The 26932-nt window shown below is 47.7% G+C and overlaps 1 protein-coding gene across 1 annotated transcript in view; it reads left to right on the top strand.

The window, feature by feature from the left end:
* The window catches only part of LOC140411728 (uncharacterized), a 477774-nt gene that overhangs the window by 342219 nt on the left and 108623 nt on the right, over nucleotides 1-26932 (top strand). The window contains exon 5 of the mRNA XM_072500732.1: nucleotides 3031-3166. Within this exon, the coding sequence (XP_072356833.1) occupies nucleotides 3031-3166 (136 nt within the window). The remainder of the gene's footprint in view (nucleotides 1-3030; nucleotides 3167-26932) is intronic.

Below are 26932 nucleotides of genomic sequence, written 5' to 3'. Positions count from 1 at the left end.
ATAGTCAATATCTGGAATGTGGAGTGTAGGATGTCATGAGCATGGTTTTGCATTCCACTCCTCCATACTAAGTTCCTTGGAGGGGTAGCACCCTGTACAACCTCCTCTCTTCTTCTGGGAAACACAAAAGATACCTGGATGAAAGTGCCCTGGCACACTAAAATTTTAATATTACAATGCACAAAGGCATTGGTCATATTCTGATATTCAGAACTAACAAGTAAAACTTAGTAAACCAAAGAGAAAATGCTGCAAAACCTCAGCAGGTCTGGCAGCATCTGTAGGGAGAGAAAAGAGCTAACATTTCGAGTCCAGACGACCCTTTGTCAAAGCTTAGTATTTGCAATGTTGGAGAGAACAAAAATAAAGTTCCTTTATCACTGTACAGTTAACAGATTACATTTCATATCAATAAATGGAGGGGTCATGGGAAGGGGAAAGCGTCATTTTCATTTGAAACAACTTCTAGACTTTTCAAATAGAAGCAGCACAGAACTTGGCAGGTGGCCCACTCTCCATTTCTCTGTCTATTCCAATAGATATCTGCCACACGAGTAACAGTGGGCAGGAAGGGATGTGGCGTAGCATTTCCCACTGAAACACTGATGTTAATTGACCCATGTGGTCATATGAGGTATCTGACCTGAGATATTAGACTACCACTCAGTTGGTAGCTGTCTCACCTTTAAGCCACATGTTTGATCAGTTTAAGGTCCCATTCCAGGAATGGAGCATAAAATCAAGGCTGGCACTCAAGTGCAGTACTGAGGGAGAGCTGCACTGTCAGAGGTGCTGTGACGTTAAACCAAGGCCCTAATCTGCCCTCTCAGGTTGACATTAAAGATCCCTTTGTACAATTTCAAAGAAGAGCAGATTATCTCCAGTGCCCAGGCTGATATTTTACCCTTCGACCAGCATGTAAAAACAGATAATCTGCTCATTATCGCATTGTTGATTCTGAGAGTTTTCTTGTGCAATTGGCTGCCAGACTTCCTGTATTACAACAGTGCCTAACACTTCAAAAGAGCTTCATTGGCTGTAAGGCACTTTGGGACATCCTTGGTCATGAAAAGAATACATAGATGCAAATCTTTCCCTCCTTCTTTTACTTTAAAGAAAGCTTCTCAACAGTTTATTTTAACCAACCTGAACAGAGTTACAGAGAGAAACAACACTACAGTAATATGATAGTTTTATTTCAACAGACCATTAGAGAGCAGAGTGATCCTGAAAGCTTACAGAAAAATAAATTGACACCTTAATGGCTCCATTTATGGTGTCGTATTTAATAGAGAAAACTCCATTAATTTCCAGAAATTAACATATTCTTCACTCTAAAATGAGCAAATGTTATTGTTTAGAAACTTGTTTCATAACACATTTAATAAAATGAGTAATCTGATTTTGTGCTTTAAGGAGCTTTTAGTCTCCAATCAAAGGTAAAACTTGTTGAGATGTTCATTATTACCATGTTGTAGATCAACCTATGATTCTGCTATTTGTTTGGAAAAATTTGTAGACGTACAAGTACATTTATATTTAATTTGGTTAGTTACAACGGACACAACTGAACATATACTCTAACTTGGGCTAAAAATACCATTAATGTTGTTTTAAATTAATTAGTTATTACCTTCCAATTGTACTTCACCCCCTCCCACTGCTCCTGCCTCTTCAGGTTTGTCCACATGGGCTATCCTTTGTCTAGAGACCTTGACACTCCAATGAACGGTGGAGACAGTTATATAACCTTCTCTCGACGCTACAGCTAAAAGCTGGCAGAGGAGACTGAGGGGGATCTGATAGAGATGTATACAGTTATGGGAGGCATAGATAGGATAGATCGTAAGAATCTTTTCCCTATGGCAGGGGTGTCTAAGAAGAGAGGGCTTAGGTTTAAGGTGAGGAGTAAATGGTTTAGAAGGGACGTAAGGAAACATTTTTTCAGCCGAAGGGTGGTGGAAATATGGAACAAACAGTGGAGGGAGGTGCGATCGCAACATTTTAGAAGCACCTGGAAAAGCACTTAAATTGCAAAGGCATAGTAGGCTATGGACCAAGTGCTGGTAAATGGGATTAGTATAGATTGGTATTTGGTATAGATTGGTATAGATGGTCGGCATAGACATGGTGGGCCAAAGGGCCTGTTTCTGTGCGTGTTTGACTCTATGACAAAAAAGAGCCTGGGAATGAGTCAGTGAGGAACCAACATTTTAGCAGTATATCTAGATTTTAAATCAGCATTCTCCCCCACCACCAATTGTTTATCAGGAAACACATCTGTAATATGTATCGCTGACAGCAGAAATCCACTGACTTATTATTCAGCATGTCCAGGATTTTATCTTTATCCATATCATAGTGTCGAAAATATCAACTTCAACTTGTCTTGTTTCTGAAACTGATTTGGTTCAAAAAGGGGAAAAGTGGGTATAGATTAGCATGATTATTGACTTGTCCCATTCCTTAAGATGTAATGGGTGTTCCCTACAAATGGCATTTGAAAGTCTGGTGATAGCAGCAAAACTTGGTAATGTGACTGACATTGCACCCAATAGTTAGCAAAATAAATTGTCCCCCCTCCTCCCCTTTGTGTTGTTACATAGATGCTTATTTTAAACGTTTGCTGTCTTTTTTGAAAAGTGGGATTGTTCCTTCTTGGCCCTGTGGAAACTGCTTATCACATTCAGCTTCCTCTAGGCGCCGAGATAGGACATTCTGACTCAACCGCCATCAGTGATGCATTATAATTGGCCCAACAAATGGCATTGAAAACTATCCAGGTTTGTTTCCTCCTGTGGGCTGAAATGGAAAGTTTGACCATAGCACAGCAGCCCATCCGGCGTCCAGTTGCAAATTTACAACCGTCACTCATTATGGTGCCAAGAGAATTTGAGTGACAGAAAGTCCTGGAGCTGAAATGCAAAGCCATCTGGGTGGGAGTAGGTGCCATGTGAGACATGTGTACTTTTATATCTTTGATTGTCTGTACCAGCTCTGTTTAAAGCTGATGGTTTCACCTCTGGCCAGGAGCCGATTATTCTGAAAGAAGATCAACCCACCATCCACGTTGAAAAGGAAGACCAGCCAGTAGCATACCAGTGTGACACACTACTTGAAGGTGATGTTGTGGCATCTATAAAGTACTCAGTATATACTAATACTGGTATGTATTAAAGAAACACTGCATTAGTCACACCTAGCGCATAGAATATTTTCTAGTGATTTGCTGCTATAATATAATTACTTTTTAGATTTGGCAGAGTTTATTTAACCTCACTTTGTTCCGTGAGAATTCTGTGGGGGAGGGTTAAAATCAGGCCAAATTCACTTAGAAGTCTCAGACCACAACTTTTCCAATCTGCGGCAGCAGGCAAGTGAGGGGCACATTTAACAACTGAGCTATGGCCCGATAACCTCATGATCTTACAAAGATCAGGGGGAAGTTCACCTGGTGACTTAAACACCAGCAAAACCTAGTGTGATGCAGCAGAGTGGACTGAAGAGGCCAATGTAAGGAACATTTTTGAGTCTTTGCAGGAACAATAAGAGATTCTTGTTCCTCCTGCCCTGCAACCCTACCTCTCCCTCCGCCCCACACCAGCATCTTTTTTAGGAACCATGCCCCAGCCCAGCTCTTATTTTTTGCCGGAGTTCATTCCCTCAGGTCTCCAGAGCAGCTGGCTCCAGCCGCAATCCCTGCCTTTTGGCAATGATATCATTCTCCCCAACTTCGAGCAGAATACCATCTCAATTATTCAAACATGGCTCTTTAGTTAAAATCAATTGGACTCCCTTCAGAACTGCCGAGTGCACTATCCATTCTGGGCCCCCAACACACTGCACCATCTTCCACTGGTGGCTCTCACCCCACTGCCACTGCATTACAATTAGGGATACCTGCTCCATTTTGTAGTCATGGATATTTATTACATATCTTCTATTTCAATGCAACCAGAGCACCAAAGTTAAAATAAACTACAGAAATTAATTAATTTAATTTGATTAAAAAGTGTATAATAGCACATTTCTAGTAGGAAGTAGATTTGGGACAAATTTTAACTCTAAGTGAATGGGTTTTCAGTGGATTAAAATCTTTCCCTTCTGTCTCGTGGTTCGGGAATCATCACACAGAATGCTTAATTGAATTTACTGCCACATTACTCACTTCCAAACATCTTGCTCTCCAATATGTAATCCTAAATAACTTCCGGAAAACAGCAATCAGTTTTCCTTTTGGATTGGAGAAATTCTTTCACCATAACCTCTATATCTGGGAGTAAGAAAAATCCTTGTACTTACAATAAAGGAATGTCCCGAAAGGCTGTTCTGTATATCTTCCCTGCAGTTTGCATTTTGTATTCAAGTGCACTGTGCAGCATTGCAGCAGTGAAGGACTCGAGTTTAAAGAGGGACTCTTGCTGTGAACGTTTCTCTTTATAAACTTCACTCTCCTATTAATATTTTTCATTTTTTTAGATTCCGCTGTACTTTATGAAACAATTCTCAGGATTTGGGTGTTCCTTCTTATTGCCCATATCTAGTTTTGAGTGACTTGGTCGACCATTTCAGAGGGCAGATAAGGGTCAACCACATTGCTGCAGGCCTGGAGTCACATGTAGGCCAAGCTCGGTCAGGACAGCAGATTAATTTCCCAAAGGACAACTGGGATTTTACAACAATCTACTACCAGCTTTGTGATCACTTTTATTGACACAGTTTGGGATTTAAACGCTAGGTTATTAGTCCAGTCCGCAGGATTATTGGTCCAATAACATAACCACCACATCGCCATAATCCCCAGTATGCACTTTCTACTGGCCAGAAAGGAAAGAGATTGATCTGCTCTCAAGTGTTTCCCACTTGTGTCACTCTATAACTGACCCTTCAATACCTGTCAGAGACTGGTCTATTCTAGGTGCCTGGCCCTTACAGTTCAGCTGAGGCCAAAGGTGTGTGTGACATTTATTCACCTTCAGTCGAGACCCTTTTTAGAATTAAAGCGTAGTGATTCATTTTAAGATCACTTGCTATCTGACTGTTTATGATGATGATTATAAATAAATATTCCTCTTTAAAGATGTATTGGGATAATTTGAATTATTTGGGACTATAAGCATGACCATCTGCAGGAATAACTGGGTGGTTTCTCCATTTAAAGCCTTGGGAGGTGAATGGAGCACTGAGGGAAAAAGGTGCCAAACCCATTGCAATGCTCCAATCTCCGATTGGCAGCCTCAGCAGCTATCCACCCTGCACTGGCATGCGGATACAAATAAAGCATTTAAATAAATGTTAATGTCGTTAATGGGCTGGAAGCCCAAGTCTCCACAACCCCCCCCCCCCCCCCCCCCCCCACTCCTCCCACCCCTGTTATGCTCTTGCCCCACAGCGTGAAATCCACCCGGCGGGCTTTGGTGCAAGTTTGCCCGTGTGGACTCCAAGGTGGGTTGAGGGGGTCAGAGCATAACTGAGGTGCCCCCGTAAAGACCATAGGATGGTGTACCTCCCCCTCATTGATGGAAATCTTGCCACTGCTCCCCCCACCCCCACTGACAAGTAGGGGCATCCTCTCCCACCATAGGAATAATGGGTCACCCTCCCAAAGCACACACACACATGAGGGTGACCTGACCCCCCCCACCGACACCCGCAGCAGACACCCCATCAGATCTTCATCAAACCCCCTTCAGAGACCCCCATCAGAGACCCCCCATCAGAAACCTCCATCAGAGACCCCTATCCGTCACCTCTGCCTGAAAACTGAAGAGCAGTCTAAGCAATAGAGTGAAAAATAAACCACTGCATTTTCACTTATCCTTTCCTAATATTTGCTTCCTCAGACAAAAGTGTTCAAAGCAGCAGATGTTATTAGTGTCAGAGACTTCCTGAAAAACCAAGGACACATCAAAGGGCATCAAATCCCTTGACAGCCTTTGAAATGCAAATCTTCCATTCAATTTCACACAGTAATACATTTCACTAGTCAGTGATTGACAGTTTTATTGGTTCAGACAGAGCTGATTACGGTGTTTGTTTATCTATATTTCCCTTCATACTTGAATGCATCTCAAGTATCCTCCATTGATGCTAACCACAATGTTTACAAACACTCTTGCTATGTGTGGTTTCACAGGTCGGCGCAGCATCGAGGGCCGAAGGGCCTGTACTGCGCTGTAATGTTCTATGTTCTAATGTTCTATGATTGGCAGCTCCTGATTCCACGGAAATGAGCTAAGTGCTTTCACTTCCTCATTTTTATAGCAGGGAAAGATAAATGCACAAAGCCTTCCCTTAATCCCAGTTCCTCTAATCTATCCCTAAAACTGAAACCCTCATCCACTGAATCATTCTTCTGAATATTTTCGACACCCACTCTAAAGCCTTTACATCCTTCCTAAAGTGAGCCCAGAATTGGACACAATACTCTAGTTGAGACCAAACTAGTGTTTTATAACGATTTCTCACAACTTTCTTGCTTTTGTATTCTATGCTTCTAATTATAATACTCAGAGGCTAAGATGCCTTTTAATCACTTTCTCAACCTGCTGTGTCACCTCTATGAGGCCTCAACCTGTGAGAGTGATGGCGCAAAACACGCTCCACCCCCTCCCCCCCCCCGCCCCCACCACCCTCTCCCCCGCCCCCCACATGTTTTGACAAAGTGTCAGAAAATCTGCTGAGAACACCCGACTGTTTCTCTGGGGAGAAACATATCAGTTATCAGTCAGAAGCTGACTCTTTGCCATTTTCTGGTAAAAGTTCAGCCTAAATATGGTGGTGAATGGGATTAGTACCGGTTTCCCACTGATCAGCTGATCTTCTGCTTGAAACCACTGTTGTCCAGGGTCTTGCTACATATGGACTCACACTGCTTCAGTATCTGAGGAGTTGCAAATGGTGCTGAACATTATGCCATCATCTGCGAATATCCCCACTTCTGACCTTATGTTGGTGCACCGGAACATTATTGGACCTAGGACACTACCCTAGTCATGTCCTGGGACTGTGATGATTGACTTCCAACAACCAAAACCACCTTCCTTTGTGCTAGGTATGACTCCAACCAGCAGAGAGGTTACCCCCTGATTCTCATTGACTCCAGTTTTGCTGGGGGTTCCTTGATGCCATACTCAGTCAAATGTTGCTTTGATGTCAAGAGCATTTGCTCTCACCTCACCTCTGGCATTCAGCTCTTTTGTCCATTTCTGAACCAAGGTTGTAATGAGGTCAGGAGTCGAGTGACCCTAGTGAACCCAAACTGAACATCAGTGAGCAGGTTATTACTGAACAAGTGCCCTTTGATAGCATTGTTGATGACCCCTTCCATAACTTTGTTCATGATTGAAAGTAGACTGATGGGGTGGTAATTGTCCCAGTTGGACTTGCCCTGTTTTTTTGTGGACAGGAATAACCTGGGCAATTTTCCACATTACCAGGTAGGTGCTAGTGTTGTAGCTGCACTGGAACAGCTTGGCTAGGGGCACGGCAAGTTCGAGAGCACAAGTACTATTGCCAGAATATTGACAGGGCCCATAGCTGTTGCAGTATCCAGTGCCTTCAGCCATTTCTTGATATCATGTGGGGTGAATTGAATTGGCTGAAGACTGACATCTGTCATTCTGGGTTCCTCAGGAGGCGGCCATTATAGATCATAAACCCAGCACTTCTGGCTGAAGCTGGTTATAGAACATAGAACATAGAACAGTACAGCATAGTACAGGCTCTTCGATGTTGTGCCAATCATTTATCCATATCTAAGATCAACCTAACCTACACCCCTTCAATTTACTGCTGTCCATGTGCCTGTCCAAGAGTCGCTTAAATGCCCCTAATGATTTTCTGACTCCATCACCTCTGCTGGCAGTGCATTCCACGTACCCACAATTCTCTGTGTAAAGAACCTACCTCGGACATCTCCCCTATACCTTCCTCCAATCACCTTAAAATTATGTCCCCTCGTGACAGCCATTTCCACCCTGGGGAAAAGTCTGGCTATCCACTCTATCCATACCTCTCATCACCTTGTACACCTCTATCAAGTCACCTCTCTTCCTTCTTCGCTCCAGTGAGAATAGCCCTAGCTCCATCAACCTTTCTTCATAAGACATGCCCTCCAGTCCAGGCAGCATCCTAGTAAATTTCCTCTGCAACCTCTCCAATGCATCCAGATCCTTCATATAATGAGGTGACTAGAATTGGACACAATATTCCAAGTGTGGTCTAACCAGGGTTTTATAAGTTGCAGCAAAACCTTGTGGCTGATTAAACTCATTCCCCCTGTTAAAGAAAGCCAACACCATACACCTTCTTAACGACCATATTAACCTGGGTGGCAACGTGAGGGATCTATGTATGTGGACCCCAAGATCCCTCTGTTCCTCCACGCTTCCAAGAATCCTGCCTTTCACCCTGTATTCATCATTCAAATTCGGCCTTGCAAAATGAATCACTTCACATTTATCTAGGTTGAACTCCATCTGTCACTTCCCAGCCCAGCTCTGCATCCTGTCAATGTCCTGTTGTAACCTGCCCTCAACACTATCTACAACTCCCCAACCTTTGTGTCATCGGCAAACTTACTAACCCACCTGTAAATACTTCAGCCTTAATTTTTCACTGATGCCCTGGGCTTCCACATCATTGAGGATGGGGATATTTGTGGAGCCTCCTCCTCCAGTTAGGTATTTAATCGCCCACCACCATTCACGTTGTGGATGTGGCAGGACTGCGGAGTTTGGATCTGATCAGTTGGTTGTGGGATATCTGTCAATCTCATGCTGGGTAAGAAGTCTTACAACACCAGGTTAAAGTCCAACAGGTTTGTTTCAAATCACTAGCTTTTCAAGCACTGCTCCTTCCTCAGGTGAATGAAGAGGTAGGTTCCAGAAACATATATATAGACAAAGTCAAAGATGCAAAACAATGCTTTGAATGCGAGCATTTGCAGGTAATTAAGCCTTTACAGATCCAGAGGGAGGATAATCCCAGATCAAAGAAGTGGGAATTGTTTCAAGGCAAGACAGTTGGTAGGATTTCGCAAACCCAGGCCAGATGGTGGGGGGTGAATGTAATGCAACATGAATCCAAGGTCCCGGTTGAGGACGCACTCATGTGTGCGGAACTTGGCTGTAAGTTTCTGTTTGGCGATTCTGCATTGTCGCGCATCCTGAAGGCCGCCTCGGAGAATGCTTACCCGGAGATCAGAGGCTGAATGTCCTTGACTGCTGAAGTGTTCCCCGACTGGAAGGGAACATTCCTGCCTGGCGATTATCACGTGATGTCCGTTCATCCATTGTCACAGCGTCTGCTTGGTCTCGCCAATGTACCACGCTTTGGGACATCCTTTCCTGCAGCGGATGAGGTAGACAACGTTGGCCGAGACGCATGAGTATGTACCGCGTACATGGTGGGTGGTGTTCTCACGTGTAATGGTGGTACCCATGTCGATGATCTGGCATGTCTTGCAGAGATTGCCATGGCAGGGTTGTGTGGTGTCGTGGTCACTGTTCTGAAGGCTGGGTAGTTTGCTGCAAACAATGGTTTGTTTGAGGTTGTGCGGTTGTTTGAAGGCAAGTAGTGGGGGTCAATCTCATGCTGCTACATTGTGTGACATACAAGTATTCCCGTGTTCTAGCTTCACCAGTTTGGCAAGTCATTTTTATGTATGCCTGGTACTGGTGGAGGGGAATGGAGTCAGTTATTTTTCTTATTAGGAGGGCTAACTTTTGTTAAAGTTTAGAGAAATACATAAATGGAGGCAGGACGGGATAGACCTGGGCAATTTTCCACATTGTCAGGTAGATGCCAATGGTGTAGGTGTACAGGAACAGCTTGGCCAGTGGCGTACAGAGGGGCGTTTGCACCAGGGTAAAATTACTTTTCCTGTCTCAGGGTCTGTTTAAGTGAAAAATACTGCACAGGGTGCAGTACCTAGCCTTCAGGAGGCTGACCCTGCAATCTTCTGGTTTATTTTGGAGCCCTAAGTCTGGCCCCTGTTCAAGTCTGCAGCAGATGAGGCAAAAGAGTCATTTAAAAAACACTTGAGGGAGGCATTTGCTGAAATTGAGGTAGACGAGCCATTTTAAAACCAGGACCTGGCTGGTGCCCACGGCCTTCAATTCAACACCAAAATCATACCAACTTCAGTCATCGAGCATCTCAAATCAAGAGCTGAAGTCCAAGGCACGACAAAGCACCACCACCACGTTGCCTTGCAATGATACCCCCATCCTGTGAAGAGGATGGTGGCGCTATCGCCACTGAAATGCTTTGGGGGAATCCTGAAAGCAACTGAGAAGAAATGAAATATCTCCATTGACACATGGCGACCGACTGAAATGTGAGAAAATCTATTTGTGAAGACATGTGATCGAACAGCCTCGCCGTGCCCGGCTCAGAGACACAGCAAGGCCGTTAAATCTCCAGAGAGGTCTCTCACGGGATCTGCCACGCTCGCAATGCCTCATGAGATCTTGTGAGACATCATGATTTGGATCTCGCCCAGCAAGGGCACGATCCCAATTTACATATTTAAGTGAGCCATTAGGGTCATTTAAATATGTTGGTGCCCGATTCTCCCAAGGCCCAGGGATGACCTCACCATAACGCCATTTAGCACTGGTCCACACAAACATGGACCAGGCGTATCAGCATAGAGGGAGTATTCCAGGCCATCAGAGGCCCCTGGGTGGTTGGGTTCTGGGCAGGGTGTGTTTGGGAGTGCCAGCCTGGCACTGCCAGGGACTGGGCCCAGGGGTGCCCTTAAAACCTGGGGTGAGGTGGGGGCGGGGGGCTCGAGAATCCCCTAAGAGGTCATTTGGGGCATTGGGGGGATCCGAGGGAGGGGTAGAGAAATTAGGGTGGCATTTAAAATTGGCTAGCTCGTCAGTGGGAATAGAGGGATACGGACCCAAGAAGTGTAGAAGATTTTAGTTTAGACGGGCAGCATGGTCGGCACAGGCTTGGCGGGCCGAAGGGCCTGTTCCTGTGTTGTACGTTTCTTTGTTCTTTGTTCTTTGTTCAGTGCAGGAAGTGAGGTAAGGGCGATTCCAGTGGGGTATTCCCGACCAAGGCGAAAATAGAAGTCCAATTTGATAGTGGGGCCACTTTAGGGGTGCAGACGCTGAGAAACATCCCACTACATCTGCCCAAAATGGGTCTCTGTTTTTTGGGCGTTAAATCACCCCCCAAGACTTTACCTTGGAAGGAACAAACAGAGGCAAAGTCAAGGTGGCAAAGAGAGTAAAAAATCCTCCTAACAATTGACCTAAATGTTCCTCCAAGCAACATCTGACCAAATGTAGTGGAGTCTGCAGATTGTGCACTGGAATTATCAGTCAACTCAAAACCCATTGAAGTGGAGAGGAAGAAAATCATCCTCGACCCCGAGCAACTGCCGAAGAACATAGAACATAGAACAATACAGCGCAGTACAGGCCCTTCGGCCCACGATGTTGCACCGAAACAAAAGCCATCTAACCTACACTATGCCATTATCATCCATATGTTTATCCAATAAACTTTTAAATGCCCTCAATGTTGGCGAGTTCACTACTGTAGCAGGTAGGGCATTCCACGGCCTCACTACTCTTTGCGTAAAGAACCTACCTCTGACCTCTGTCCTATATCTATTACCCCTCAGTTTAAAGTTATGTCCCCTCGTGCCAGCCATATCCATCCGTGGGAGAAGGCTCTCACTGTCCACCCTATCCAACCCCCTGATCTAGAAGAGAGAGACTAGTGAGTTTTACCTAATTTGAGTTTATACAGTATTTCTTTTATATTTAGTGATTTATTTTGTTTTGCAAGTTATTACAACCATAAATGCTCATTTGGTTCACTTGAAGTTGTTTCACTAAAATCAGGAATGCAACTACCGAGCGGGATTTTCCAAACCCGTTCGCTGTGGGCACAAATCCTGACATGCCCGCTAACTCTCTTGAGAGGGCCATAATGGGATTTGCACCAGGGAGATCTCAGAATGAGATCTTCCACGCTTCCTCCCGCTGGCAATGTAAACAGGGTCACGCCCAATGAGGGCATGACCCTGGTTACCATCAATTTGACTTCATTTCATAGAATTTACAGTGCAGAAGGAGGCTATTCGGCCCATCGAGTCTGCACCGGCTCTTGGAAAGAGCACTTTGCCCAAGGTCAACACCTCCACTCTATCCCCATGACCCAGTAACCCCACCCAATACTAAGGGCAATGTTGGACACTAAGGGCAATTTATCACGGCCAATCCACCTAACCTGCACACCTTTGGACTGTGGGAGGAAACCGGAGCACCCGGAGGAAACCTTCGCACACACGGGGAGGATGTGCAGACTCCGAACAGACAGTGACCCAAGCCGGAATCGAACCTGGGACCCTGGAGCTGTGAAGCAATTGTGCTATCCACAATGTTACCGTGCTGCCCTATATCTAAATGGCATACCGCCTTATTTGCCAGATGTTCACCTCACTGTTCTCCAGCAGTCGAGATGACCATGTCTGGAGCCTGGAGGCCAGCATAGACCGCAGGTGGTCAGTGTTATGGCAGGCACCCTGGCAATACCAACCTGGCATTTACCGTGGCACTGCAAGGTTGGTGCTGCCAGGGGCCATGAGCGGAGCCTGGGGATGGGGATCTCCAGTGCACCCCATTAGGGTGGGATTCCCATTATGTGGGAATGCCGGCGATGGTGGTGGGAAAGGGCACTGGAGCCCCAAACTGGCGATAGTTATTGGGGCCTTTAATTTTGCTTTGAGATTGGGGAGCCCTTTAAAAATAGAGTGACGGCGCAAAACCACCCCCCCCCCAAACCTGGAACCACCCCCACCCCCCCACACCCCCACCCCCCTGCCACCCCAACACCCCCCGCCCCCCACATGTTTTGACAAAATGTCAGAAAATCTGCTGAGAACACCCGACTGTTTCTCTGGGGAGAAACATGTCAGTTTTCAGTCAGAAGCTGACTCTTTGCCATTTTTGGTAAAAGTTCAGCCTAAATGTGGTGGTGAATGGGATTAGTACCGGTTTCCCACTGATCAGCTGACCTTCTGCTTGAAACCACTTGGTGAATTATCCGCCGGCAGGATTCTCCATTCTGCCAGCAGCGCACCCCTGCCCATGGGTTTCCTGGCAACGTGGGGTGGCCACAATGGGAAATCCCATTGGCCGGTGGCGGGAACAGAGGGTGCGATTCTCCACTCCCACGCCGGTTGGGAGAATTGCCTGGGCCGCCAAAATTTCCAGGGAAGCCGGTCCGACGCCCTCCCAAGCGGCGGGAACGGCCCCGTCAAGTTTCGTGGGCCGCAGGCCGGATAATCGCCGGAGACACCCAAAATGGCGATTCTCCGGTACCCCCGCTATTCTGAGGCCCGGATAGGCTGAGCTGCCAGGCCAAAACGGCGGGTTCCCCCCGGCGCCGTCCACACCTGGTCGCTGCAGTCGTGGGCGGTGCGTGAACGCTGGGGGGGGGCGGCCTGTGGGGGGGCAAGGGGGGATCCTGCACTGGGCTTCACCTGGAATGTGGGGTGGCCCACGATCGGTGTCCTCTCTGAAGGAGGACCTCCTTCCTTCCGCGGCCCCGCAAGATCCGTCCCCCATCTTCTTGCGGGGCGGATTTAGAGAGGACGACAACCACGCAGGCGCGGGTTGGCGCCGGCCACGTAATCTATGCGGCGCCGCTTTTACGCAGGCGACGAGGCCTGGCACGTGTAGATGACGCGGCCCCGATCCTGGCCCATTGTTCGACGGCGTTCACGACGGCGCGGCCACTTCGGCGTGGGAGTGGAGAATCCCGCCCAGAGAATCCCGCTGCCGGCGACGGCACACCGCCGAGGAACACGTGGCTGGGGACGCGGAGAATTCACCCCCTAATTAATTATGTATAAATGAGCTGTTCACTGAATGACGAGATGGGGCGGCCACTAATTTGCCCGCCCTCCCTCATCTCATGGGACCGAAGTTCCTGGCTCCTTATTTAAACGCCACCAGAACACACACGTTGCTGTCTGCCGCCCAGCTATGTGGTTGGAAGTTCTGGAGATGGCACCAAGGAACAAAAAGAGTGCGCCAAGGTTTATCCATGGCTCCCTGAAGAATTCAATTCGAGGTTTGCCCCTATCTGCAGTACTCTTTGTGCCCGCAGGCTGAGACGCGGTCATGGGAGGGGAAGGCTTTGTTTGTGGGGGGAAGGCTTGCCAGCTTTAACGGAAAAATTTAAACTCCCTGGAACCAATTTGTTTAGCTATTTCCAATTCTGTGATTCATTTTGCAGAAGGCTTTTCCTTATTTCCCCTTGGTACCACCATTCCTCCCTGTTGGAAAGGACCTTTTTCTTTGGCCGAGACTGGTGGGGGGAGTATTTTGGGTATTTACGGCCAGGTCCTATCAGCAGAGTCGGCCATGTTGAATGAGGTGAAGGTGGAATGGGAGGGTGGATTGGATCCTATTCTGGATGATAAGGTGTGGAGCGCTTCTGTTTGCTGGGCCAACTCCACGTCCTCTTGTGCCCGGCTTAGTTTGATCCAGTTCTAGGTGGTGCAGAGGGCTCATCTGACCAAGGCGAGGTTTAGTGGTTTTCTTTTCGGGGATAGACGACAGGTGTGAGCTGTGTTCTCAGTGGCCAGCTAATCATTCGCATACGTTCTGGCTTTGTCACACGTTATTAAGCTTTGGAATTTCCTTCTTCAACACTATGCCAGAGATTCTTAATGTCGATTCTTTTTCCCCAAGAATGAATCCAGGAGGTTCACTAACCTCACCTCGTTAGTCTGGGAGGCAGCCGCAAAGGAGGCCAACTCTGCAGGCATTGGCCTGAGAAATGTCATCCAGTGCAGGAAGAGGATTCATTCTCTCCTCCGCACCAGCAGAGTAACTCAAGCAGCATCTTCAGATCTCACTGTGGATGGCTCAGCACACAGTAGGCATGCATTTTTCAAAACCTCTGCTCCTTCCTTTCTTTTAAAAAAAATACATTTAGAGTACCCAATTCATTTTTTCCAATTAAGGGGCAATTTAGCGTGGCCAATCCACCTACCCTGCACATCTCTGGGCTATGGGGGTGAGACCCACGCAAACACGGGGAGAATGTGCAAACTACACACGGACAGCGACCCGGGGCCGGGATCGAACTCGGATCCTCAACGCTGTGAGGCAGCAGTGCTAACCACTGCGCAGCCATGCTGCCCTACTCCATCCTTTCTTATCACACTCCTTCTATTTGCCTTCATGCAGGCCAAGCTTGCCCACAACAACAGCGAGATATCCCAGGCTGGAGGAGCGATCGCTAACATCCAGGAGCTTTCCACATTCGAGGAGGATGCCGCCGAGTTAGCAAGGGAGGTGGGGGAAGTGAGATTAGCCTTTCCCAGCAAAACAATCTGGATAAGCCCTCCATGAGTTGGTCACATTCTGAGACTCTCAGTGAGTGACATGGAAAGTTGTATTCATTCTGTTCATGAACTAAATCCACCTCCTTTCTTCTACAGACAGCAGATCCAGATAGACCAGCACAGGCAACATAGCCCCCAGGCAACATCAGCCCTAGTCCCCAAGCCACCTCAGAGGTCCGAGAAATCTGCTGTGCAGCAACTGAAGAGGAAAGAGTCGAATTGGACTCCTCTGGAAGGCCACTGCCCTAAACCCGACATGTATGCTCAAGCTGTCAGGCGTCGTGTCAATGGCAGATTCATCAGTCATTTCCAAAACAGCCCCGAATGTCACCCAAGTGCAATGCAACGCCATCCGCACTCTCACTATCAACTGCAACATCGTCATCAAACCAGCAGACAAAGGAGGGGCCGTTGTCATACTGAATAGAACATTTTACATGAATAGGATGGGAATAGAGGGATACGGACCCAGGAAGTGTAGAAGATTGTAGTTTAGTCGGGCAGCATGGTCGGCACGGGCTTGGAGGGCCGAAGGGCCTGTTCCTGTGCTGTACATTTCTTTGTTCTTTGTTCTTTGTTTGTAGAACGTTCTACTGCAAAGAAGTCTACCGACTACTCAACAACCAGGAGCCCTGCAGAAAGTTACCCGCAGATCCGACCAAGGAACACATCCGCCAACTCAACAGACTGATCAAGACCTTGGATCCAGACCATCAGAGCACCCTACGTGCTCTCATCCCACATACTCCCCACATTGGAGATCTCTACTGCCTCCCGAAAATACACAAGGCCAACACACCAGGTCACCCTCTGGTATCAGGCAATGGGACTCTGTGTAAGAACCTCTCTGGCTACATCAAGGGCATCTTGAAACCCATCGTATAAGGAACCTCCAGCTTCTGTCGTGACAAGACGGACTTCTTAGCACCCATGGACCAGTTGAACCAGGAACATTCCTCATCATAATGGACGTCTCGGCACTCTACACCAACATCCCCCATGACAACGGCATTGCTGCAACAGCCTCAGTATTCAACACCGACAACTGCCAATCTCCAGATGCAATTCTGCAACTCATCCGCTTCATTCTGGACCACGTCTTCACCTTCGACAACCAGTTCTTCATCCAGACACACGGAACAGCTATGGGGACCAGATTCACACCTCAATACGCGAACATCTTAATGCACAAGTTCGAACAAGACCACCTCACCGCACAGGACCTTCAACGGATGCCATACACCAGATATATCAATTAGAGTTTTTTCTTTTGGACCCACGGCGAAGAACCACTGAAACGAGTACAGAATGACGTCAATAAGATCCATCCCACCATCAGACTCACCATGGACTACTCTCCGGAATCGATTGCATTCTTGGACACGTTCATCTCCATCAAGGACGGTCACCTCAGCACTTTGCTTTACCGCAAACCCACTAGATAACCTCACGTTGCTCCACTTCTCCAACTTCCACCCTAAACACATTAAAGAAGCCATCCCCGATGGACAAGTACTCCGTACACACAGGATCTGCTCAGACGAAGAGGAACGTAGCAGACATCTACAGACACTGAAAAACGCCCTCGTAAAAACGGGATATAGCGCTCAGCTCATCGATCGACAGTTCCAAAGAGCCACAGCAAAAAACCACACCGACCACCTCAGAAGACACGGGATACAACCGACAGAGTACCCTTCATCGTCCAGGACTTCCCCAGATCGGAGAAACTACGACATCTTCTTTGCAGCCTTCAGCATGTCATCAATGAAGACGAACGTCTTGCCAAGGCTATCCCCACTACTTACCTTCAAACAATCGTGCAACCGCAAAGCTTTCAGGAGAACAGCAACCACAACACCACACAACCCTGCCACGGCAACCTCTGCAAGATGTGCCAGATCATCAACATGGATAACACCATTACACGTGAGAACACCCGGTACAAACTCATGCGACTCGGCTAACGTTGTCTACCTCATACACTGCAGGAAAGGATGTTCCGAGGCTTGGTACATTAGTGAGACCATGCAGACGTTGCAATAACGGATGAACGGATATCGTGCGACAACCACCAGGCAGGAATGTTCTCTTCCAGCCGGCGAACACTTCAGCAGTCAAGGGCATTCAGCCTCTGATCTTCGGGCAAGTGTTCTCCAAGGCGGCCTTCAGGAAGTGCGACAACGCAGAATCGCTGAGCAGAAGCTGATAGCCAAGTTCCGCACACATGAGTACGGCCTCAACTGGGACCTTGGATTCATGTCTCATTACATTTACTCCCCACTTGGACTGGACTTGCAAAATCCTACCAACTGTCCTGGCTTGAGACAATTCCCACCTCTTTAACCTGTGATTATCCCTCTCTCCAGTTGCTCCATCTGGACCTGTAAAGACTTAATTACCAGCAAAGACTCGCATTCAAAGTATCATCTTGCATCATTTACTTTATCTATATCTGTGTTTGTGGAACCCACCTCTTCATTCACCTGAGGAAGGAGCAGTGCTCTGAAACCTAGTGATTCAAAACAAGCCACTTGGACTTTAACCTGGTGTTGTAAGACTTCTTACTGTACCTCAGAGGAGGATAGTGAGGATCCATTGGAAGAAGACCTGTCACTTCATTAACCTACACCATCCACCAGTTCCAAGTCACACACCCCGGTGGGCCATAGATCTAGGTTGGACTCGGGATCACTTTCTGAAGAAAATCTCATAGGCATTTCCCCAAAGCAGTTGGAGTCAGTGACATCCTGGAGCCGGCTGCTGGAGAACAGGGGGAATGTGATCCTAGCGAGTTTTGTTTTTAATTAATATTCATGACATGTTAATGCATGCGAATTGCATTCTTGGCATGGATCAGCGGAACAACTGACCCGCTATCACCCACCATGAAAGCAGCGAGGGGAGAATTCCAATTCGTTTTCCCACTCCTGCCCATCATGAGGCCACCACTGGTGATACTGGTAAAGTCCCCCCTACATCATTAAGTGAGGATTATTGTTCTAGCAAATGTTAGGTACACTGTCACCGTGCAACGTAGGTAAATATTTTATTCAATGCATGGAGGTCATTCTGTGTAACGTTAGCTCCATCAATACTGAGGGTGACTGTTGACAGGGGCTTATTACAGCGTGTCACATTAATTCTGTACTCGGCTCATTTTCAGAGTCACAGGCACATCGAGGGGCATTCACTGGAGACTTTAGAGCCAAGGTCTCAAATGGCATCATTCGCTTGTAACCAAGAGTTCTGCTTAAGAACATAGGGAGTAGGGCCTTCAACCCTTGAACCTGTTCTGTCAGTCAATGATCTATTTGTTAGGACTTTGGGGGAGGTGGTCCCGCTAGTCTTAATAAATAACCCAAGAGGAACCGTGTTCTTCAGGGTGGAATCCAGTTCTGTGGAACAGTCAAACATTATTTCACAGGTGGAGGTAGACGACTCCAAACATTTTACGATGCAAGGTGCATCTGCCTCAGAATTTCTCATAAACTAGGCCTGTCTGTGCCTTTTGTCCAGACATGCATCTATAGTAATCAATACATTATCACATGGTAATGTCCCTCGGGCCATAACAATAGTGGCCCCTGTAAACCTGACTGGATATTGAGTCTTTCATATGTGTTCTGGTGTGCGCTGCTCCAACCCTTTGATTTGAGGATTGATAGTTCAATACTCAATTAAGGTCTGATGTGAAGATGTTAAAATGCTTCATACAGACAGAAAGTGAACAGTTAAAATCAAGTCTCATCTTAAGTTAATTACCTACACTTCTTCCCTCATGACCATAAAAGATCATTTAAAAAAACATACTGGGCACGATTTTACAGCCATGCTCCACCCGAAAAGCAGCTTGCTGCGGCGCAGCATGGCCAATAGAAGCCGGGAGACTCTGGGCGGGATTCTCTGACCCCGGGGCCAGGTCGGAGAATCGGCGGGCCGGGCGCGATTCGCGCGCCGCCGCCCCGAAGCCAGTCCGCCGATTCGCCGGTCACCGGAGAATCGGCGCCATTGGCCGAGTGGCCGCCAAGAAAGCCCAAGTCCCGCCGGCGCCGTTCACATGAGGTCTTACCCGGCGGGACCTTGGTGTCCATCCTGCGGGGGGCGGCCTGGTTGGGGGGAGGGGGGGAGGGGGGTTCCGACCCCGGGGGAAGGGCCTCCACCGTGGCCTGGCCAGCGATCGGGGCCTAGCGACCGGCGGGCCGGCCTCTCCTGGTGGGGGCCTCTTTTACTCCGCGCCGGCCCCTGTAGCCCTACGCCATGTTGCGTCGTGGCTGGCTCGGAGAAGGAAGCCAGTGCGCATGCGCGGGTTCGCGCCGGTCGCAGCACGCATGCATGTGTTTGCGCCGGCCGCAGCATGCATGCGCAGACCCGCGGCGCCCATTTGACGCCGGTCTTGGCAGCTGGAGCTGTGTGAATCACTCCAGTGCTGTGCTGGCCCCCTGTAAGACTCAGGATTGCTGCGCCTGGGGCCTGTTGACGCTGTCGTAAAATGCGACGGCGTTTACGACGGCATCAACACTATTCCTGGGAACTACCCGGTTCACAGTGCTATGTCAATCCTGCCCACTGTGGGCGAGATTACTTTTTAGCAAATCTGCACATTGAAACGAGACAGCGAGTCTCACTTTAATGTGCAGATTCCCAAGGCACGGGTTCTATCTCCTTTGCTTCATAAACCTTGGGTGAGTGCCATTCAGTGCTGGTCTCCACAAACAGGGACCAGATGGAACTGCACACATGGGGGTCTCTCAGGGGGTTGGAGGTCCCTAGGTCCATGCCCTTTGTGCAGGGTGGTACCTTGGCACTACTGGTGCCACCTGGGCACCCTTGCACTGCCATCCTGGCACCCTGGAAGTGCCACCTGGGTGTCAGCCTGGTGGCACTGCAAGCTGGCAGAGGCACTACCATGTTGGCACTGCCAAGTTAACTATGCACAGATTTTGGGTGGGTGTCTGGTGGGATGAGTTTGAAAACTCACTCAGGGATTAGAAAGCACCTTGGACTAATTAAACTGCCAGACTTTAATATGATAGGTTTTTCCAACCCAATTTGCTGATCCAGGAAACCTGAAAATGAGCACAATTTCCAGCAGTCAATCAAAGATCTAATTATGTTGTGAATCCATTGTTCAAAACATGTAGTTTTCTCTTCTGGAATTTATTCCTGTAATAATAATAATCACTTATTGTCACAAGTAGGCTTCAATGAAGTTACTGCGAAAAGCCCCTAGTCGCCACATTCCGGCGGCTGTTCGGGGCGGCTGGTATGGGAATTGAACCCGCGCTGCTGGCATTGTTCTGCCTTGTACTGCCAAACAAGTCAGCTGTTTAGCCCACTGTGCTAAACCAGCAGTATAAATCGTAAGCAAATCACCCTGTTCTCTGGAGGGCCTGCTAGATGAGGCAAGCTGAACAGCGAAGCTCTCTTTCCAATCACTGGCAGAAAGTTCCTGACATATTGTGCTCCAGGCATGGAGAATGACTGCTAAAATTGTCAACTTGAGGAGCATCAGGCCCTGGATTGGAAACCACTGCAGGAATCACTTTAATAACTTCACAAAAGTGGACAGAGTACACAGCCTCATTTTCCTATCTCTCTCAAGAGTATCTGGCAACAGCCTTTCCCCCCTCTTCCACCACTCTCAAAAATTCCCTCCTCTTTATTATATCCTTCACCATCCAGAATGTTTCATTATCTAGAACACTTCAACATACAGAACACTCCAGCATATAGAACATGCCAGCATCTAGAACACTCTCACGTCTGCAACACTTCAGCAACTGGAACACTTCAGCATCTATAACATTTCAGCGTCTACAACACCAGCATCTACAGCACTTCAGCGTCAACAACACTTTAGCATCTTGAATACTTTACCATCCAGAAAGATTCATCATCTGGAACACATAACCATCCAGAACACTTCACCACCCAGAACACTTCGCCATCTAGAACACCTCACCGTCTACAGCACTGCACCATCCAGAACGCTGCACCATCCAGAACGCTGCACCATCCAGAACACTGCACCATCCAGAACACTGCACCATCCACAACACTGCACCATCCAGAACACTGCACCATTCAGAACGCTGCACCATCCAGAACACTGCACCATCCAGAACACTGCACCGTACAGAACACTGCACCATCCAGAACATGGCACCATACAGAACACTTCACCACACAGAACACTGCACCATTCTGAACACTGCACCACCCAGAACACTGCACCATCCAGAACACTGCACCATACAGAACACTTCACCATTCAGAACACTGCACCATCCAGAACACTGCACCATCCAGAACACTGCAGCATCCAGAACACTTCACCATACAGAACACTGCACCATCCAGAACACTTCACCATTCAGAACACTGCACCATACAGAACACTTCACCACACAGAACATTGCAACATACAGAACACTGCACCATACAGAACACTGCACCATTCAGAACACTGCACCACACAGAACACTGCACCATACAGAACACTGCACCATCCAGAACACTTCACCATCCAGAACACTTCACCATTCAGAACACTGCACCAGACAGAACACTTCACCACACAGAACATTGCACCATACAGAACACTTCACCACACAAAACACTGCACCATCCAGAACATTGCACCATCCAGAACATTGCACCATACAGAACACTTCACCACACAGATCATTGCACCATACAGAACACTGCACCATCCAGAACGCTGCACGATCCAGAACACTTCACCATTCAGAACACTGCACCATACAGAACACTTCACCACACAGAACATTGCACCATACAGAACACTGCACCATATAGAACACTGCACCATACAGAACACTTCACCACACAGAACACTGCACCATACAGAACACTTCACCACACAGAACATTGCACCATACAGAACACTGCACCATATAGAACACTGCACCATACAGAACACTTCACCACACAGAACACTTCACCATCCAGAACATTGCACCATAGAGAACATTGCACCATACAGAACACTGCACCATTCAGAACACTGCACCATTCAGAACACTGCACCATTCAGAACACTGCACCATTCAGAACACTGCACCATCCAGAACACTGCACCATTCAGAACACTGCACCATCCAGAACACTGCACCATTCAGAACACTGCACCATTCAGAACACTGCACCATCCAGTACACTGCACCATACAGAACACTGCACCATCCAGTACACTGCATCACACAGAATGCTGCACCATACAGATCACTGCACCATCCAGAACACTTCACCGCACAGAACACTGCACCATACAGAACACTGCACCATCCAGAACACTGCACCACACAGAACACTGTACCATACAGAACACTGCACCACACAGAACACTGCACCACACAGAACACTGCACCATACAGAATACTGTACCATACAGAACACTTCACCACACAGAACATTGCACCACACAGAACACTGCAGCATCCAGAACACTTCACCACACAGAACATTGAACCATACAGAACACTTCACCACACAGAACACTGCACCATACAGAACACTGCACCATCCAGAACGCTGCACCATCCAGAACACTTCACCATTCAGAACACTGCACCATACAGAACACTGCACCATTCAGAACACTGCACCATCCAGAACACTGCACCATCCAGAACACTGCAGCATCCAGAACACTTCACCACACAGAACACTGCACCCTACAGAACACTGCACAATCCTGAACACTGCACCATACAGAACACTGCACCATTCAGAACACTGCACCATCCAGAACACTGCACCATACAGAACACTGCACCATCCAGAACACTGCACCATACAGAATACTGCACCATTCAGAACGCTGCACCATCCAGAACACTGCACCATCCAGAACACTGCACCATTCAGAACACTGCACCATACAGAACACTTCACCATCCAGAACATTGCACCATCCAGAACACTGCACCACACCGAACACTGCACCATCCAGAACACTGCACCATCCAGAACACTTCACCATTCAAAACACTGCACCATACAGAACACTTCACCCCACAGAACATTGCACCATACAGAACACTTCACCACACAGAACACTGCACCATCCAGAACATTGCACCATCCAGAACATTGCACCATACAGAACACTTCACCACACAGATCATTGCACCATACAGAACACTGCACCATACAGAACACTTCACCACACAGAACACTGCACCATACAGAACACTGCACCATTCAGAACACTGCACCATTCAGAACACTGCACCATTCAGAACACTGCACCATTCAGAACACTGCACCATTCAGAACACTGCACCATTCAGAACACTGCACCATCCAGTACACTGCACCATCCAGAACACTGCACCATTCAGAACACTGCACCATTCAGAACACTGCACCATCCAGTACACTGCACCATACAGAACACTGCACCATCCAGTACACTGCACCACACAGAACGCTGCACCATACAGAACACTTCACCACACAGAACATTGCAACATACAGAACACTGCACCATACAGAACACTGCACCATTCAGAACACTGCACCACACAGAACACTGCACCATACAGAACACTGCACCATCCAGAACACTTCACCATCCAGAACACTTCACCATTCAGAACACTGCACCAGACAGAACACTTCACCACACAGAACATTGCACCATACAGAACACTTCACCACACAAAACACTGCACCATCCAGAACATTGCACCATCCAGAACATTGCACCATACAGAACACTTCACCACACAGATCATTGCACCATACAGAACACTGCACCATCCAGAACGCTGCACGATCCAGAACACTTCACCATTCAGAACACTGCACCATACAGAACACTTCACCACACAGAACATTGCACCATACAGAACACTGCACCATATAGAACACTGCACCATACAGAACACTTCACCACACAGAACACTGCACCATACAGAACACTTCACCACACAGAACATTGCACCATACAGAACACTGCACCATATAGAACACTGCACCATACAGAACACTTCACCACACAGAACACTTCACCATCCAGAACATTGCACCATAGAGAACATTGCACCATACAGAACACTGCACCATTCAGAACACTGCACCATTCAGAACACTGCACCATTCAGAACACTGCACCATTCAGAACACTGCACCATTCAGAACACTGCACCATCCAGAACACTGCACCATTCAGAACACTGCACCATCCAGAACACTGCACCATTCAGAACACTGCACCATTCAGAACACTGCACCATCCAGTACACTGCACCATACAGAACACTGCACCATCCAGTACACTGCATCACACAGAACGCTGCACCATACAGATCACTGCACCATCCAGAACACTTCACCGCACAGAACACTGCACCATACAGAACACTGCACCATCCAGAACACTGCACCACACAGAACACTGTACCATACAGAACACTTCACCACACAGAACACTGCACCACACAGAACACTGCACCATACAGAATACTGTACCATACAGAACACTTCACCACACAGAACATTGCACCACACAGAACACTGCAGCATCCAGAACACTTCACCACACAGAACATTGAACCATACAGAACACTTCACCACACAGAACACTGCACCATACAGAACACTGCACCATCCAGAACGCTGCACCATCCAGAACACTTCACCATTCAGAACACTGCACCATACAGAACACTGCACCATTCAGAACACTGCACCATCCAGAACACTGCACCATCCAGAACACTGCAGCATCCAGAACACTTCACCACACAGAACACTGCACCATACAGAACACTGCACAATCCTGAACACTGCACCATACAGAACACTGCACCATTCAGAACACTGCACCATCCAGAACACTGCACCATCCAGAACACTGCACCATCCAGAACACTGCACCATACAGAATACTGCACCATTCAGAACGCTGCACCATCCAGAACACTGCACCATCCAGAACACTGCACCATTCAGAACACTGCACCATACAGAACACTTCACCATCCAGAACATTGCACCATCCAGAACACTGCACCACACAGAACACTGCACCATCCAGAACACTGCACCATCCAGAACACTTCACCATTCAAAACACTGCACCATACAGAACACTTCACCCCACAGAACATTGCACCATACAGAACACTTCACCACACAGAACACTGCACCATCCAGAACATTGCACCATCCAGAACATTGCACCATACAGAACACTTCACCACACAGATCATTGCACCATACAGAACACTGCACCATACAGAACACTTCACCACACAGAACACTGCACCATACAGAACACTGCACCATTCAGAACACTGCACCATTCAGAACACTGCACCATTCAGAACACTGCACCATTCAGAACACTGCACCATTCAGAACACTGCACCATCCAGTACACTGCACCATCCAGAACACTGCACCATTCAGAACACTGCACCATTCAGAACACTGCACCATCCAGTACACTGCACCATACAGAACACTGCACCATCCAGTACACTGCACCACACAGAACGCTGCACCATACAGATCACTGCACCATCCAGAACACTTCACCGCACAGAACACTGCACCATACAGAACACTGCACCATCCAGAACACTGCACCACACAGAACACTGTACCATACAGAACACTTCACCACACAGAACACTGCACCACACAGAACACTGCACCATACAGAACACTTCACCATACAGAACACTGCAGCATCCAGAACACTTCACCACACAGAACATTGAACCATACAGAACACTGTACCATACAGAACACTTCACCACACAGAACATTGCACCACACAGAACACTGCACCATACAGAACACTTCACCATACAGAACACTGCAGCATCCAGAACACTTCACCACACAGAACATTGAACCATACAGAACACTTCACCACACAGAACACTGCACCATACAGATCACTTCACCATACAGAACACTGCACCATCCAGAACACTGCACCATTCAGAACACTGCACCATCCAGAACACTGCACCATACAGAACACTGCACCACACAGAACACTGCACCATTCAGAACACTGCACCATCCAGAACGCTGCACCATCCAGAGCACTTCACCATTCAGAACACTGCACCACCCAGAACACTGCACCATACAGAACACTGCACCATCCAGAACACTTCACCATTCAGAACACTGCACCATCCAGAACACTGCACCATCCAGAACACTGCAGCATCCAGAACACTTCACCACACAGAACACTGCACCATATAGAACACTGCACAATCCTGAACACTGCACCATACAGAACACTGCACCATTCAGAACACTGCATCATCCAGAACACTGCACCATACAGAACACTGCACCATCCAGAACACTGCACCATACAGAATACTGCACCATTCAGAACGCTGCACCATCCAGAACACTGCACCATCCAGAACACTGCACCATTCAGAACACTGCACCATACAGAACACTTCACCATCCAGAACATTGCACCATACAGAACACTTCACCACACAGAACACTGCACCATCCAGAACGCTGCACCATCCA

Source organism: Scyliorhinus torazame, chromosome 4 (assembly GCF_047496885.1).
Source record: "Scyliorhinus torazame isolate Kashiwa2021f chromosome 4, sScyTor2.1, whole genome shotgun sequence".
Lineage (NCBI taxonomy): Eukaryota > Metazoa > Chordata > Chondrichthyes > Carcharhiniformes > Scyliorhinidae > Scyliorhinus > Scyliorhinus torazame.
This window is presented reverse-complemented; position numbering and strand designations above follow the sequence as displayed.